Below are 15,726 nucleotides of genomic sequence, written 5' to 3'. Positions count from 1 at the left end.
AGAATTTTCATGAAAAAGAAAATACACAAACTGCGGAAGCATTGCGTTTTTAATCTGATTTGTGCTCTTCGACATTAAATTGACCTTCGCAGATTTTAGTGTTATCTATGGTGCCTTCCTATTGGGTTATATTAGCTGTAACAGTTCAGGAATACACATGCTTAATGTGAACACTAGATACTAATGCAAAAATGTCAATATGATGTGATACCCGAAAAACAGGGGAAACAGAAACGTATCACAGATTGAAATGTGAGATGCAGGCCTCCTGATGTATACGACTCTTCGTTCCTTGTGATAAATGTGCTTAGGAGAAAACTACCTCGCCTTAAGTTAACGTGCTGCACGCTTAAAATTAATCGAAAGCAACATTTAATTTGATATGCGCAACGTGAAGCATGAAACTGGGTTTTATCCAAATCAGCAGCAGTCCGAGATCGGCGCGCTCTCACGAGCAAGTGTCTCGGTTCAACGGGCCAATGCCTTGCCATGCATTACACTGATTTGGGTTACTGAGGTGTCTTCACACGCTCCATAGCACGCCGGGCTTAGGAACAGAATGGATCCCCTAATGGGTCAGGGCGCTCATTACAATAGTTAGGAGGCACTACGGAAGAGCAGTTGCCGTTGTAACACGTAACCCCTTTTCTTGTTCTCCTTCTTTTGAATGTAATCAGAATCACACCACAAAACATAATTAAACCGCCTGCAATGCAAAACCAAAGAAAAGTAGGAGGGTTACCGCAGTCTTTGGTACTGCTTTGTCCAGACCAATGCTCAGCTGAAATGTTTTTGCAGTTATTTTAGGGTTTTTTTTTTACACCTGTATCTTGTAGTAGTCGGGTGTTGTACCGTGTTAGCCATTATGGATGGAAAGAGAAGTCAAGCAAAATGACACCTTTTATTGGCTACAGTATGCGAGCATTCGAAGCAGCTCAGTCCCCTTCTTCAGGCAAGATACAAGATGCAAGATTACATTTTTCTTAAAGATGGGCCCCGAGCAACATCAAAAGCTTGCATACTGTAGGCAATAAAAGTGTTATTTTGTTTCACTTCTCATTGCACCTGTATCCTGAGAAGGGAATTGATTCAAATTTTTGCATCGTGTCGGGGGCACGGAAAAGCGCAAGCGGTTAAGAGGCATTAGGACAGCAAGAAAATACCCATCATCCTTAGGACTAATGACAAAAGGCACAATTCCTTATTGAGGAGGAGCCAAGGGTGTACGAATAATATATATATATATATATATATATATATATATATATATATATATATATATATATATATATATATATATAATTGGTTTTATTTATTTCAAAAAAGTAGCATTGTCTACAATCAAAAGGATAGAATTTATACACCAAAAATTTTAAAAATCAATTTAGAAAAAGTAAATTTTTAAATATACAAAAAGAGAGAGATGCAACAAAAACTAACAAAAAAAAGCAAAAATTCAACCCACCCCCAAGAGAAAGTGGATAGCCTAGAGCAGAGGAGAAAAAAATCATTTTCCCCTATACAGTAATTTATGCTTATTCTAAGATTTTTTTTTAATTAAATCCTTCCATTTGTTTTTAAATGGACAGATCCACCAATCAAGAATTTAATTTTTTTTCCAATATCAAATGATATACAAAAGAAGCTTGTCAGGTACACAAGGTGGGTTGGGAGTCTTCCAGTTAAGCAAGATAATTCTACATGCTAGTAGTGTGGTACAGGCTGGTACAATCCATTTGTCCCCATCCACTATAAGCCTATCTGGGGGTCCTCCAAATATTTCTGAAAATATGTTAGGAATGATTGTGACCCCAATGTTGTCTTATAAATATTGAAAGATTTTTGCCCAAATTGATGTTAATTGATGCATTCCCAAAATATATGCTCTAGTGATTCTGGTGCTAGATTGCAGTGCTCACAGGTCGGATCTTATCCTGAAAGATTTTGAATTACGGAGTGGTTGCTGCTTAAAAAGGTAAAAATATATGTATGGCTGAGTTCCACTTCTTTTCAGAGGTGTTAATTGAAAGGTCCTGGTTTTGTTTGGGTAGAGTGCTATTTGCTTCTGCTTTCCCCTTTTGTGCTATTTATTGCGTGGACTTGACCAGAATGCCTCAAATCCAATGTGCATACCACTCTTTATCAGGTATTGTACTTTAGTATTTCTCCCCCCTTTCCCTTCTATATTTATCACCTCAGGCAATTAGACAGAGTAAAAGGACAAGCAGGAGTCAAGTAACAAATGTAATAATGTATTGATAATATTCATAAGGATAGGGGACTAATATTGAGACTGTGTTATAGACATCCTCCAAATGGATACATTAATTTCAATATCAGTCTTTTTAATAACATTAAAATGGCAAGTTTAGAGGGGGATGTTATAATCTTGGAGGATTTACTGTAAATTACTCAAATATTAACTGTGTTAACCTCACAAGTGCAACTGCAGGAGTTTTCAGACATGATCAGTAACTCTAAGTCTGTCGATATTTCATATTTTGACAAGAATAGAATTCAGGTTGTAGAGATTATGGAACCATTGTGGTCAAGTGAGAGTAATATAATATATTCCACAGTGCTTTGGCAGGGCACAAATTCAAACACTAAAATTAAAACCTAATATGCAGCAAGGGTGAATTAATGGAAGGAATTACTAAGGAACAGATGGAACATCACATGGCAGTTTTAGTGAACAGTTAATATGGGATTAGATGGGGAAGGATGAGTTTCACTAATATTCTTGAATTCCATTGGGAAGCAACAAAAGCAAATGAACAGGGAGGAGCATACAACATAATTTATGTTAATTTTTAGAAATTTTTTATAAGGTAAAAGCAAAATGTTCAAGTATAAATAAGACTTAGAAAATTTTAATTTGAATATTTGGTGGGAGGTCTGAAACTTGACATTATACGTATTGGGATGGACCTAGTAGTTGTTGCGTACTCACTGGTATCTACACCCAAACATTGTTAAAAAGTCATAAAGAAGGCATGGTATGTACAAATCAAAGGTAGTTATGCATAAGCTATGCACCTCCTCTGGAGTTCTGTGTACTGTCTTGGAGTCCAAGCTAATAAAAACACATAGTAATGCTAATAGGAACTTCAGAGAAGATTGACTAGGCTGATTCCAGGTAGAAGCTATGACCTATAAGGTCATATGATTGATGTTCCCTTTTAATTTGAAAAAGAAATTAGTACAGGGGATTCTAAAAGAAATGGAGACAGATGGAAAACCATTTAGGGTAGTTTTTGCACCAGTAAAGTTTTACTTCACACAAAGAACAATAGATACACAGAATAAGAGATCAAGTAGATGCCAGAGGGCAGGAATTTTGGGGCCTTCTAAACTCAACTAAATGTTATTTTGGAGAATTAAAGTGGAAAGAATTGTTGGGTTAAATGGTCTGTTCCCATAAAACTTTTTTGGTGTTTATTGTGAGACTTACTCTTTATCTATAAACATTAATAATGTTTGCTTTGTGAGGACTATTACTTTCTCATTGAATAAGCAGTACAATGCTTTTTGTTATTTGAAGTACAGTATTACCCCTATATCATAACGGCATTTGTGAGCTAGATGTTGGTGATAATACATATTATCTATATATATATATATATGTATATATATATATATATATATATATATATATATATATAATTCACTAATGCAAGACAACCATGGAAAGCACGCCGGAAGGGGCGTGGATTCACTGAGCCGCCGACAAGTAAGACACCTATGGCGCACACAGGAAGGAGCCACGCCCACCAACTCCTGGCACCTCTGAGCCCCGTTGACTGTTCATAGAGGCATGTTTCTCGCGGAGGTGAATCACCATATGCAGTGTGTAAAACGGTTTGCGAGGGGTATCCCATGGGATCCTTAAAACACAATGAAGTAAGCAGTCTTTAAAAACCGAGTTTTCGGTTACGACGCACGACCGCGTGCACCATAGCAAACTGTTTTACACGCTACATACAGCAATTCGCATCCGCGACAAACATGCGTCTTCTTAGATGCTCCTGCAGGAACACGGAAAGTCTACGTGAGTCACAGGTGCATGTGGACTGTGCAAAGACGACAACGACTCAAGTGACGAGCTGGAGGTGGGCACATGAGCAGGCAGTGCATACTGAACACGAAATTCAGTCATGGACGATTGTGTGTTGGTTCGTTCCGTGCATTGTTACAATGTTGCTTTTCTTGCCGATTTATTACATTACCGATTTGTCAAATGTTAATTTTCTCCCTGTGCTTAAAAATCATTAAAAAAACGGCCTGATTATGAGGCGTATGGTCAGCCGCGGGTTGGCTAGTTGGATATAATACTATAAATAATATGCACTAAGGAGACAACCTAACTTAAGTTACAATGTAAAAGCAAAATGTTATTTGGGTTAGAGACAACAGCAGAAGCTTTTCCTGTGACTCAAAATAAAACAAAGAACTTATTTTGCAATAGTTATTGCATTATTTCACAATAGTATTGTATTATTAGAATTGTATTTTAAGAATTTACTGAAAAATACATATTCAAGTTTTGGAAAACGGAAGAAGAAATGACATTTTCAGCATTAGCAAATATTAAAATGTGAAATTTCTTTCTATCATTGGAAATGCATAAACAGAGTTACCTATACCAGTGTCGCTATAATGAATTGCGTGTTTAACATGTTTCTTTCTCTGTGCGCTCTAGTGATGCTTTGGTCAGGTTATGACAGTAAGAACATCGCACCCTGGAGGCGTTTTAATCTGTCTGAGAAACTAAATTCATATTTCGATATACTTGATAAACAGTCCAAAAAATTAAAAAATGTATCTTATAGTACATTTACAAAAGAAAGCTTTGATCCAGAACAAGCTAGAACATACAGTAATTAGCCTAAGAAAATCACGTAGTCAACCTGTAAAAGTTTCTTTTCAATATTCGCTATGTTGCATCACTAGCCTGAAGGGTGGACTATTGTTCTGTATAGGAGGACAAGTGAAGTGTGTGACGACGAGCCACTGGTCAGTGAGAACTTGCCACTGGCCCATGACAGGGCTGGACATGGGGGGCAAGAGGTGGGGTAAGTGGTCGCCAGTGAGTGTGTGACACTGGCCTTTGAGAGTAGAACATAACAGTACAGTGCTGTACACTCAATGCTTGAATCTCTGTTGCTGCTTCACGACCCCAACACTCTGCAGACTTTGAAGACAGTTACTTTTTCTGTGGTCATCAAATACTCACCTTTACTCATGCACAAAATGTACAAAATGTGAAAAAAACACTTTTAAAGTGGGAGAAATTGTTAAAAAATTGTTGTACATGGCCCCCTAGGGGCAAAAAATAAACGTTTTTAGGGTAAAAATTACAATTTGATTGACTGCCATAGACAACATGCAACACTTGACATTGCTTATAATTCAGACATTGCAAACATTATGTATTGTGGTGTAATGTTGTTTAAATTCAGAAGAACAAAAAATTGTGTTATAACAGCAACTGCACTTGCGTATTAATGGCCCCTGGATATTGTGATGAGCGTCCTTTGCAATTAGGGGGCCCATACTGCTCTTCAGCCCAGGGTGCTATGGAGTGTGTGAAGGCACCTCCAAAGCAAGGCATTGGCCTATTGAACCAAGACACTGGCCCATAAGTGTACTCTACTGTCCCATGACACTGTCTTTTGCATGTATGTCACTGTCCTGTGGCACTGTCTCGTGTGTGCATGACGCTGTCCACTGGCCACTGCAGAATAGGGGCTTGAATTCACCCAATCATTTCATCTCAGACTAAACCACTTTCACATATACTATTGCATTCAATAATATTTAGCAATAAATGTTTATAAAAATGATGCATATTTTTACTCTGATCGGTTTTGAGAACATGGGTTTATTCTGTTTTGACAATTATTCAGAGGATGTCAAGTAGAGGCAGGAAACAGCCTGACAATAACAGAACCTGCCTGGGCACAGAGAGCCAGTTTAAAGTCTCTAATTAACATAACCAGCCGGTCTTCAAGAATGTGAGGATAAAATCCATTCAGACTTGGAGAGAACATTTAATGTCCATAAAGACAAGGACGCTGGATCCTAATATTGCCACCCTTATTTTCAACAAAAAGCCAACGGCCAGCATCAAATTTGTAAGACTGAATAATGACATGTGCTTTAAAATGCTATAAGGCAATATAGAGCAGATCAGTAAATGCAATATGGCACACTGACAATTACTAGGAGCATTAACTTCCAAACCTTCTGATCTCTGAAAGCCTACCGACTTTGGCAACATCACTATACTAAAGTGTTACTAGAGAGAATAATAATAATAACAAAACTGAACTTAACCTCAATTTTATTTTGTTAGTGCGAGGTGTAGGCCTACTTATGTGCCCTGGCTTGTAAATCACTCTGATGATCTTCTGTGTGAAGGGTGCTATTTTCAGTACAACACTGACTGATAGATTAAACTTGGAGACTGTTCCAAATAGTAAATATTCACAAACTGAACAGCAAGTGTTAAAAACCTATGCCATTATTTTCGTATTGTGGAAAATACAAAACCAGGTCACCAAGGAATTCACACTGGGGGGCAAGGGGAGCTTCAGAGGCTTTAGCCCCATTTCTGTCATACCATAGCCCCGGATCTTTTCATCCCCAGTTTACCAATGACTAATGGTACTCCAAGCACTGCTACACGCCAGACATATGTCTTTGATTAATTTGAGTTTACGACTGCGCTTGAAACTCAAAGAGGGACCCCTGTCGCCCCATTGATGCTAAATACGCAATCAAAATCCATAAAGGGGGCTATACCCTATAATAACATCAAACCCTAGAAATGCCCTTGGACCAATGGAATACCTAGACTTTAGGGTGGGATGCAAATAGATACTGAAATCGGACTGTCTCATCTCCACTATCTACCGGCTTTTATGGAGCAGGTGTACTATTTTAACGGGAGACATTAAAATAGATCAGTGTGTGAGTTTTTTACCTTTGGGTGTGACTGCACAAAAAAACTGAATCCATTTGTGGGATTTTTATTCCCGCAGAATGATGAACAAGGAGGCATCAGTTTTATGGCTGTTTATTTCCAAAATTCTGTCAGCATAAATAAACATGCTTTTTTAGCCTTTACTTTTGCAATTCAGAATCTTTGTCATTACTGCATGCATTTATTGATTTGTTTTCTAACTAGCTTTATTATTTCAGGGTTAGCTGTTAGTGTTTGTCCTAATCTGCAGATATCAACACATGTTGAGATGATCCACTGATGCAGGCAGTTTTGTAACTATTCCCAAAGACTCTGATAGGAGACAGGAGAAGAAGTTTCAAGGCAGTCTGGTAGAATATTCACCCCTGGGGGAGCCATGGTGTGGAAGGCCGGGTCTGCACATTGTAGCCAGACAGCATTGTGGACTCTGCATATTGTTATGCCTGCAGACACTTTAGCCTTCCCAAAAGCTCTGAGACTGTATTTGACTCACCATCAGGATTTAACAACTGGAAAAGTGCGGCTTACAAAGAGGGGAGATTTGCAATGAATGCAAATTCTGAACAGGCAATGATTGCATAGAGGGACTGTCAGGTAACTATGAAAATTAATGCAACATTGGTAAATGCCTTAAACAAAAAACACAACAAACATGTTAAAGAAAATTGTGACTATATTAAAACAATAAGTGAACTACAATTACTTACAGCCACACAAAATATTGCACAAAGGGGACATGACAAGTCAGCAGAATTGGATAATAAAGGAAATTTCATGGCCATTTTGAAAAAGAGGTTGACTTCTATTCATACTGCAAAGTACACCAGCAAAGTAATTCAAATGAGATGTTGAGTTGTTTGGCAGCCGTGGTCAGAACACAGATAATAGAAGTGTCTTTAGCATAATGGCTGATGAAACAAAATATGTTAAAAAAAGAACATATTTCTGGTAATCAGGTACTCTTTCAGTGGAGCTGCCCATGAGAGTTTCCTCTGCTTTGAATCAGCAGAGCCACTACATGCGGCAGGACTTACTTACAAAATTGTATACAGTACATACTTGAACGGTATGGTATTGAATACTCAGAGAACTTCATTGCCTTAGTATATGATGGTGCCTCTGTCATGAGTGGCATGTGTGCAGAGGTCCAAGTTTGCATTAAAGAGAAAGCAAAGCATGCATTTCACATCCATTGCAGTTCACATTGTCTAAAGTTTAGTTTTAGTAGATGCAGTCAAAACTGAGGCAAAACAGTTCTTATCCTTGGCAGAAAGACTGTATATATTCACATCTGGGTCTTATGTGCATCAGAAATGGCCCAGTGAAGAGAGAAGATGCACCAAAAGAGCTTCATAGAATACACAACACTCACTGGGCATGTCGGCATATGGCCCTGCATAATATTATGAATAGACTGCCCACCATTAAATGAGTCTTGCAAGAGATATACCAAGAAAACCATGGGGATAGATGTATTGAGGCTCAAGGTCTACTTGCACAGTTAGATTTACAGTTTATTGTTTGCCTTGTTATATTCTGTAAAATTTTTGGAGCTACCAGACTTCTGTCCGAAATGTTGCAAACTCCATCACTTTCAAAGGTTGTTGATTTAGTTGAGGCCTTAGTTCAAACTTTGAATGATTACAGGGATGAGTCATTTTTTGATACCTTGTGGAATGAAGTGAGATAGATAGATAGATAGATAGATAGATAGATAGATACTTTATTAATCCCAAGGGGGAAATTCACAATGTAATATCATATTAGTACCAGCTGCAAAAAGACAAAAAAAGGCTAAGCTCTCAAATTAGTGGAAACTATACTACACTCACTACTGTAGGTCAGAAATGGTCAGATTCCCTACTAGACATAGACATCCTTCATGTAGCTATTTTTATCCCTGTCTTAGATCAGATGCTCACTGAGCTTAGTAGAAAAATAAACTGTGATATAATGAATGCCATCCAAGGCTTAAACCCCAAAAGTGGTGCATTACTCAAAGACGCTAGAAAATATGGATCAAACATTCAAAAACTCTGGCATGAACTACATCAGTTCAGACGAATTTTACAAATGAAAACTTAGAATGGCATGCAGAGACCCTCTAGTATTGTAGAGCTGACATAATTTATTGAACCTTATAAAGAAGGTTTTTGGAGCTCTTTCAGCTTTGCAAAACAGCAGTGTCAATCCCAGTCAGTTCTGCTTCTTGTAAACAGTTTTTTAACACTAAAACATACGAAGACCTATCATAGATCTACTAAAGCAGATGAGCGATTGGCCAATTTAGCTATACTAAGTATTGAGTGAAGGAGGGCAAGAGCGTTGATTCTAGATCAGTTTGTTATCTGTTTACAAGAAACGATAAAAATCATAGTATACAACTGATGTAACAAACAAAATTAAAATTGAATAAATAAAGCTAAACACATGCAGATCATGTGTGCTCTGTTAAGTAGAGGGCAAAACATTTGATATACATATGTTGATATATTAATTCTAGAATAAAAACCGTAATAGTTCTACAGAATACGAATGTGAAATTTTCACCAGTGTCTGAAATAAACATTGCATTATCAAATTATTCACTGCTTTTCATAATTGTCTTTTGCTTCTTAATTCCTGTAAGCTGTTGTGATTAATAAATACAGAACAGTCAAGTCAAATGCATCTGGACCCACTAATAGAACAACTGGCTCCAGTCTAAAAGGAAAAAAAAAGTCTCTGTTAGTTAGGAAGTACCCACCTGTGCCTCTGTGAGATTTTATGAAATTATTATTATGTACATTTTACAAAACTATTATTAAAATTATTTACATTTTACACAGATCCTGCACATATCCCTTCCATACTGGATTCATTTTCACATTCATTGATGTGGCTAACATTAGCCACTCCTTCAGCTAAGCACCTTTCCTTTAAACATTCACTGATATTGCTTGAGACAGGGTTGATGTATTGTAGGCCTGCAGCCTGATTTACTTGTTTCAGCAAACAATTTAATTAAAGATGAATGACCAAGCCTACGTTTTTTCAAAGATGTCCTTGATAAATTTCCCCAACAAAATATTAAACTGAACAAAACTGAGTTGTTTAACATGAAAATGTCTAAAAGGGTTAGGCATACAACAATGATCTTGTGTGTATCCGAGACATGAGAAAGGAAAATGCAGCATATTTATGGAACTGTGCTGTTCAAATATAATGATCCAACCTGATGTAACCCTTTACTAGTTCATCATATTAGTACATGCCATGCTTACCAAATAAATTTTTCGTTTGCCATAGGCAAATGCATTTATGAAATCCTTATGTTAATCTTTGCATGCGGATGGAGAATAAAAAGTGATATACACATGATGTAACATTCTCAAACCCACTTCATCCAAAATTCTATCAATTAAATGAATGTTTCCTTTACTTTGTACGTTAGGGCATGCCATGTTTGCCACATTCCAGCATAAAGACCACAGTAAAGCTGCATACAGTTCTGGTTGAAGCCCATATGGAGCCGTAGGTCAGCCGTGTCAGTGCCTGCAATATGTGCCTCTTGACCAAAACAGTGACCCTTGGTTTCCATAGAATGGCAGGGTGGGAGAGTTTTGTGGGCGATTCTGGAGCGCACACGCTTCCAGTTGCCAAACTCGAGCCCCTTGGTGTCCATAGCACAGTGGTGGGGAAGTACTATTTGAAAGTGCACACTGTTTGAGTTATATAAATTGTGTGTTCTTCAGTCTCCAGAGCAGGCACACCTTAAACTTAATAAATAGTTCCCTAGGTGCCCACCTACGTCACCTAAATGATTGACTGGCCTTGGCTGCATGGGTTGTCAAACTACTTTCTTGAATTGCTGTAGTAGCTACTGGTTGTCTTGCTCAAAAAGGTTTTGTTGGAATCATTTTCCTAAATTATTTGATAAATTGAATATTTTACTCCCTCAGTCCATTTTATAGATTTGTAGAATCATTACTGTCTTGTGTACAAAGTCCAGTTAAATTCCTACTTGCATGTGTTAATCAACATGCAACACGAATGGAGTTTTTTTCCAATTGCAAATGAATACAGTCAAGCTGTTTTTGTCATTCTTGAACAAAAGGAGGCCGCACTGTCATAGGAAAAGTTACTAGATGAAATCACTAAATAAGGGTCTTTTATCATTTGATATGGTTTCCAGTTTGTACAACATTGCCCTCTGACACACACTAACCAAGTCATCTATGTAAGCCCCAATAACTTGGGGCTCCAAATGGTGAACCCCATGTAATTTGGTGAATTAGAACTGGCGAAATAGCACAAAAGAAATGACAGCCAGTACATCTCAATGATTGACATCATCTGGTGGTGATGTCCTATTTAAGTTGGCTCCAGAGGAAAATGTGGGTTCAAACTGTGAAAGTGAAGTCAGGATTCCTCATGCTGCCAATAGACAAAGTATAACTACAAGTATTCTACAAAGAGACACAGTACCAAAGGAGTCCAGTCTTCGTCTCAGGTCACAGCATTGCTTCCAAGTCTCGCAACCATATAGCAAAACAGGAAGCACCGGGACTCTAAAGACTTGGACCTTCATCCTTTTGCAAAGATATTGAGAGCACCACACACCCCTTTGCAGCAACCTCATGACCTATCAATCTCTCCCAAACCGTCCATTGATTTGGTAGGAAGAGTCACCAAAGACATTAATGTAGCTGCTGAGGTAAGTAAACCTCTAGACGCAGTCGACACACTCTCCACAAATAGACACACTGCTGATGGCTGTGCCCAAGAGGTGTGTGTGTATGTGTGTGGGCTTGTGAGGGTGTCCTGAGATTGACTGGCACCTACTGCTACTGTTGGGATAGGCTCCAGCCCCTGAGACCCTGACTTGGATTAAACAGGTTTCAGAATGTTAGTAAGGACTGAGATTTTAGCTTTATTGTTTTATTAATGTATGCACAATGTTTTGTGCAGTATTGTTTCTTTTTTATATATACAGTAAGGGTCAGACATTTGACAATAATCACAGAATAATGCCTAACATAGCATTCTCAAACCCACTAAGTGTAATTCATGATTCATGGTAGGAACCACTAGATGCTTTCACATAATTGGGTGATTTTTTGTTTTTTGCTTTTGTATGGCTGGAAGATTATTAATGTGAAATATTTTTAAATGCTGCTCAGTAGTGAATTGTCATCCTGTCCTGGGCTGGTTCCTGCCTTGTGCTCAATGCTGCTTGGATAAACTGTAACCCCCATGAACATGACCTGAAAAAGAGGCTTTAGAAAGTGAAAAGATGGATAGTTTCAGATGTGGGTCAGTTAAATCAAAATAAAACATTTACTCATAACACATAATCCACATGTCTGTTGTTCAGTCATATGCTCTCTACACACTTTTTTTTAGTATAATATTGTTATATAGTTATTTCTAGAATAAATACCTCAAATCATAAACAAGAAACTAAAGCATCATGTGAAAAACGTTTTTAACTAAATTCCTACCTCTTCCCCTCATTCCTTCGTCAAAAGTTACAAGGGATAATTAATATATCAAAAAATAACATTTATGGGAGAAGTATTTGTTTAAAGGTACAACGTTGTAGTTGGTTCTAGTTATTTTCTGATTCTGCAAACTCCAGTGCAGAATTGTAGTTAGGTGCAAGTTAGGGACCAACCCTGGTCAGGACACACTTACATCGATCCAATTTAGAACAGCTAATCAAGGTAACATGCATGTCTTTGGGAAGTGGTAGAGAAAGTGAACCAAGGAAGAGCTGACATGTACGTTGGAAGAAGATGTACCATTCTGCAAGGCACCTCTATATAGAAATAAACAGTAACAGTATTAGTAAACATGTTGTGGAGTTATTTAAAAGATTTAAGGCACCAGATATACAAGGTGTGGCAGAAAAGTAATGAGACTGGCAACACTGCAAGCTATCTGGCAACGCTGCGCTGTTGTCCTTGATAGAGCACGTGTATCAGTACCCACCCATAGCTCAGTGCGAGTTGCAACTCCTTCCGTTAACTATGTGATTTTTGTGACTGCTATTAGCGAAGCTGTGTTTTTTTGGTTGTGCGTCACACAAAATGTAACAGCGGAATTTGGAGCAACGTTGTGCCATTAAACGGCAAGTGTGACGTTTGAAAAGTTAAAACAGGCCTATGGGGAACATTCTTTATCCCGAGCTCAAGTTTTTCAGGTAGGCCTTCAACTTCGAAAAACAATGAAAACATCGAACGTGTGAACACTCTTGTGAGATCAGACCGTCGTTTAACATTAAGAATGTTGAGTGAACAATTAAATTTGAACAGATTTACCGTTCATCAAATTTTGACTGAACATTTGCACATGCGAAAGGTCTGTGCCAAAATGGTGCAGAAAAACCTCACAATTGAACAGAAGGACAATCGAAAAAACGCATTCCTGTGGTTCCCCAGCCCCCTTATTCACCTGACCTCAGTCCGTGTGACTTTTTCCTTTTTCCTAAACTGCAAAATGTCCTCAAAGGACGTCATTTCGGGACTTTAGAAAACATCCAAAAGAGTGTAACGGACATGCTGAAGACCATACTGGTTGAAGACTTCCAGCGCTGCTACCAACAGTGGCAACAACGTCTATATCGGTGTGTAGCTGCCCAAGGGAACTACTTTGAAGGGGATAACATTAATGTTTGAAAAAAATAAAAACTTTGGTAAATAAAAAATCAGTCTCATTACTTTTCTGCCACACCTCGTACGTACAGTGAAGTATAACATACAGTACAATTAGTGGGTTTCTTGTGTTAATGCTATTATGGTTTCGTGAATAGAAATCTGCTGTTTTGTATTGCAGTTTTAGTTTTCCTTCCTTTTAGACAAAAAACATAACAAAAACCAACGAACTAACAATCAATTTAAAAAAACACCATTCACCCACAAGAAACAACCATCAAAGACCATGCTGTGGAGATTGTTGACAGTAATAAATATCTGGCGCCACTTCTAGACTCAAAACTGACTTTTAATGAAATGCAGCAAAAAGGGACAGCATCACCTCTAATGTCTAAGGAAGATGAGTTTTTTAATGTGAGCCCTCCCTTTAATGTCACTCTTTTATAAATCTTGTATTGAGTTTGTTTTTACTTGTGTTCTGTTGGCCTGGTTTGGAAATGTAAATGCCAACAACAAAAACGGAACAAATCGAATTGTAATATGGAGCTGTAAAATAACATGGGTTTTAACAGTCACATCTAGCAGACCTGTTTAAAAATCAGCTGTCATGGAAAGCAGAACAGAGTGTGTTCTGTCAGGCAGACTCACTGATTACATTCTTAGTTCCAGTTATTGTCATCCAGTCATAGGTTCAAATTTCTAAGGGTAAAACACAGTCATCTCAAATACTCTTTCATCTCAACTGTTATTAATCTTCTAAATACGTTCAGCTTTAATAAACATCCAAAGGTTTAAGTTATGGGATGAAAAGATATCTCTTGCATAAATCCTTAGTCAAGCCTAAATGTTGGTTTAATTTTTATGTGTAATATGTTTGATCTAATGTTTCACCATTAGTGCTCACTTAAATATTATATTTATTTGTATTAAGTTTACATTTGATGGCTGTGTTCTTTCTTGATGTATTTTAATGGTATGTTGTGGTCTGTCTGTATAACCTTAAAAATTAAAGTAAAATTATATTCAACTAAAAAAGCTGCATCACTGGCTCTGACTGATCAGACATATTTCAACGATGAATGCTGAATATTTCTCCAGTTTTTATGCCGTTTTCTTTCTTTGCTACTAAAGGATCATGAGCTCAGGTGCAGAAGTAGATATGAAGGATGTAGAGCTGAATGAGCTGGAGCAGGATAAACAGCTAATGCCCAGTCCTGGAGAAGAACCCTCTGTGGAGAAGAATGGTTGTGTGGCTGTCAAACTGCCTGAAGAAGTAGAAGCTAAGTTCACAGGCCTCTCCAAAGAAGAGCTGATGAAGGTGGCTGGTACCCCAGGTTGGGTGCGAATTCGCTGGGCATTGCTTATCCTCTTCTGGCTTGCCTGGATTGGCATGCTTGTGGGTGCCATTGTGATTGTTGTACAGGCACCACGCTGTAAGTCACTCCCTTCAAGACAATGGTGGCAGAAAGGTGCAATTTACCAGATTAGTAATGAATTTCTGGATTCCAAAGGTGGGTATATTAAAATGGGCACTGTGCAAATACTTTACATATTGAATGAGCATGGCATCTTAATCACCTTTGTGCTGCCTCATGAAAAGCAAGCATACCATAAGTATTACAAAACCCCTGGAGGCAAGTGAGTCAATGCAGCTCATTTGTTCTTTTAAATAGATGAATTCTAGCTTGGTATTTAAATGTATTGCATGGAACCAACAAAAATATGTAACAAAGGGCTTTAATTTCCTCTTAACATTTTTTTATGATGTATGACCTCCAGGCTGCCTGGAAAGCCAGTCTTATGACTCTCCTTATCCTTCTGTGCAGAGACCAAACAATAAAGTTCTATGGACCCAAATAGAAAGCTTTTCATTAAATACGATTTAATTTCTAGCTTCAAGCAAAGGATTAGGTTAAAGGTCATGGTAAAATTTATGTATACATGATTTTATATGTTCAGTGATCCGCTAATGTTTGACTCAAATATCTGGTGACTACAAAGAGACACTACAGTTGTGCTTTGACAGTATAATTTGTAAAAAATATTTATCTGGACAGGTATTTTTTCTTGGTGCTTATACAATAAGAGTAAGGCTAGAATGCT

General features: G+C 37.8%; 1 protein-coding gene across 1 annotated transcript in view; it reads left to right on the top strand.

The window, feature by feature from the left end:
• LOC120539372 (4F2 cell-surface antigen heavy chain-like) overlaps window positions 1–15,726 on the top strand; it is a 36,249-nt gene that overhangs the window by 1,165 nt on the left and 19,358 nt on the right. The window contains exon 2 of the mRNA XM_039769373.1: window positions 14,755–15,134. Coding sequence (XP_039625307.1) covers window positions 14,759–15,134 — 376 coding nt within the window. The 5' untranslated portion in view covers window positions 14,755–14,758. The remainder of the gene's footprint in view (window positions 1–14,754; window positions 15,135–15,726) is intronic.

The sequence above is a fragment of the Polypterus senegalus genome, chromosome 11 (assembly GCF_016835505.1).
Source record: "Polypterus senegalus isolate Bchr_013 chromosome 11, ASM1683550v1, whole genome shotgun sequence".
NCBI classification, from domain to species: domain Eukaryota; kingdom Metazoa; phylum Chordata; class Cladistia; order Polypteriformes; family Polypteridae; genus Polypterus; species Polypterus senegalus.
The sequence above is the reverse complement of the archived record's forward strand: the minus strand, read 5'-3'. Positions and strand labels throughout refer to the sequence as shown.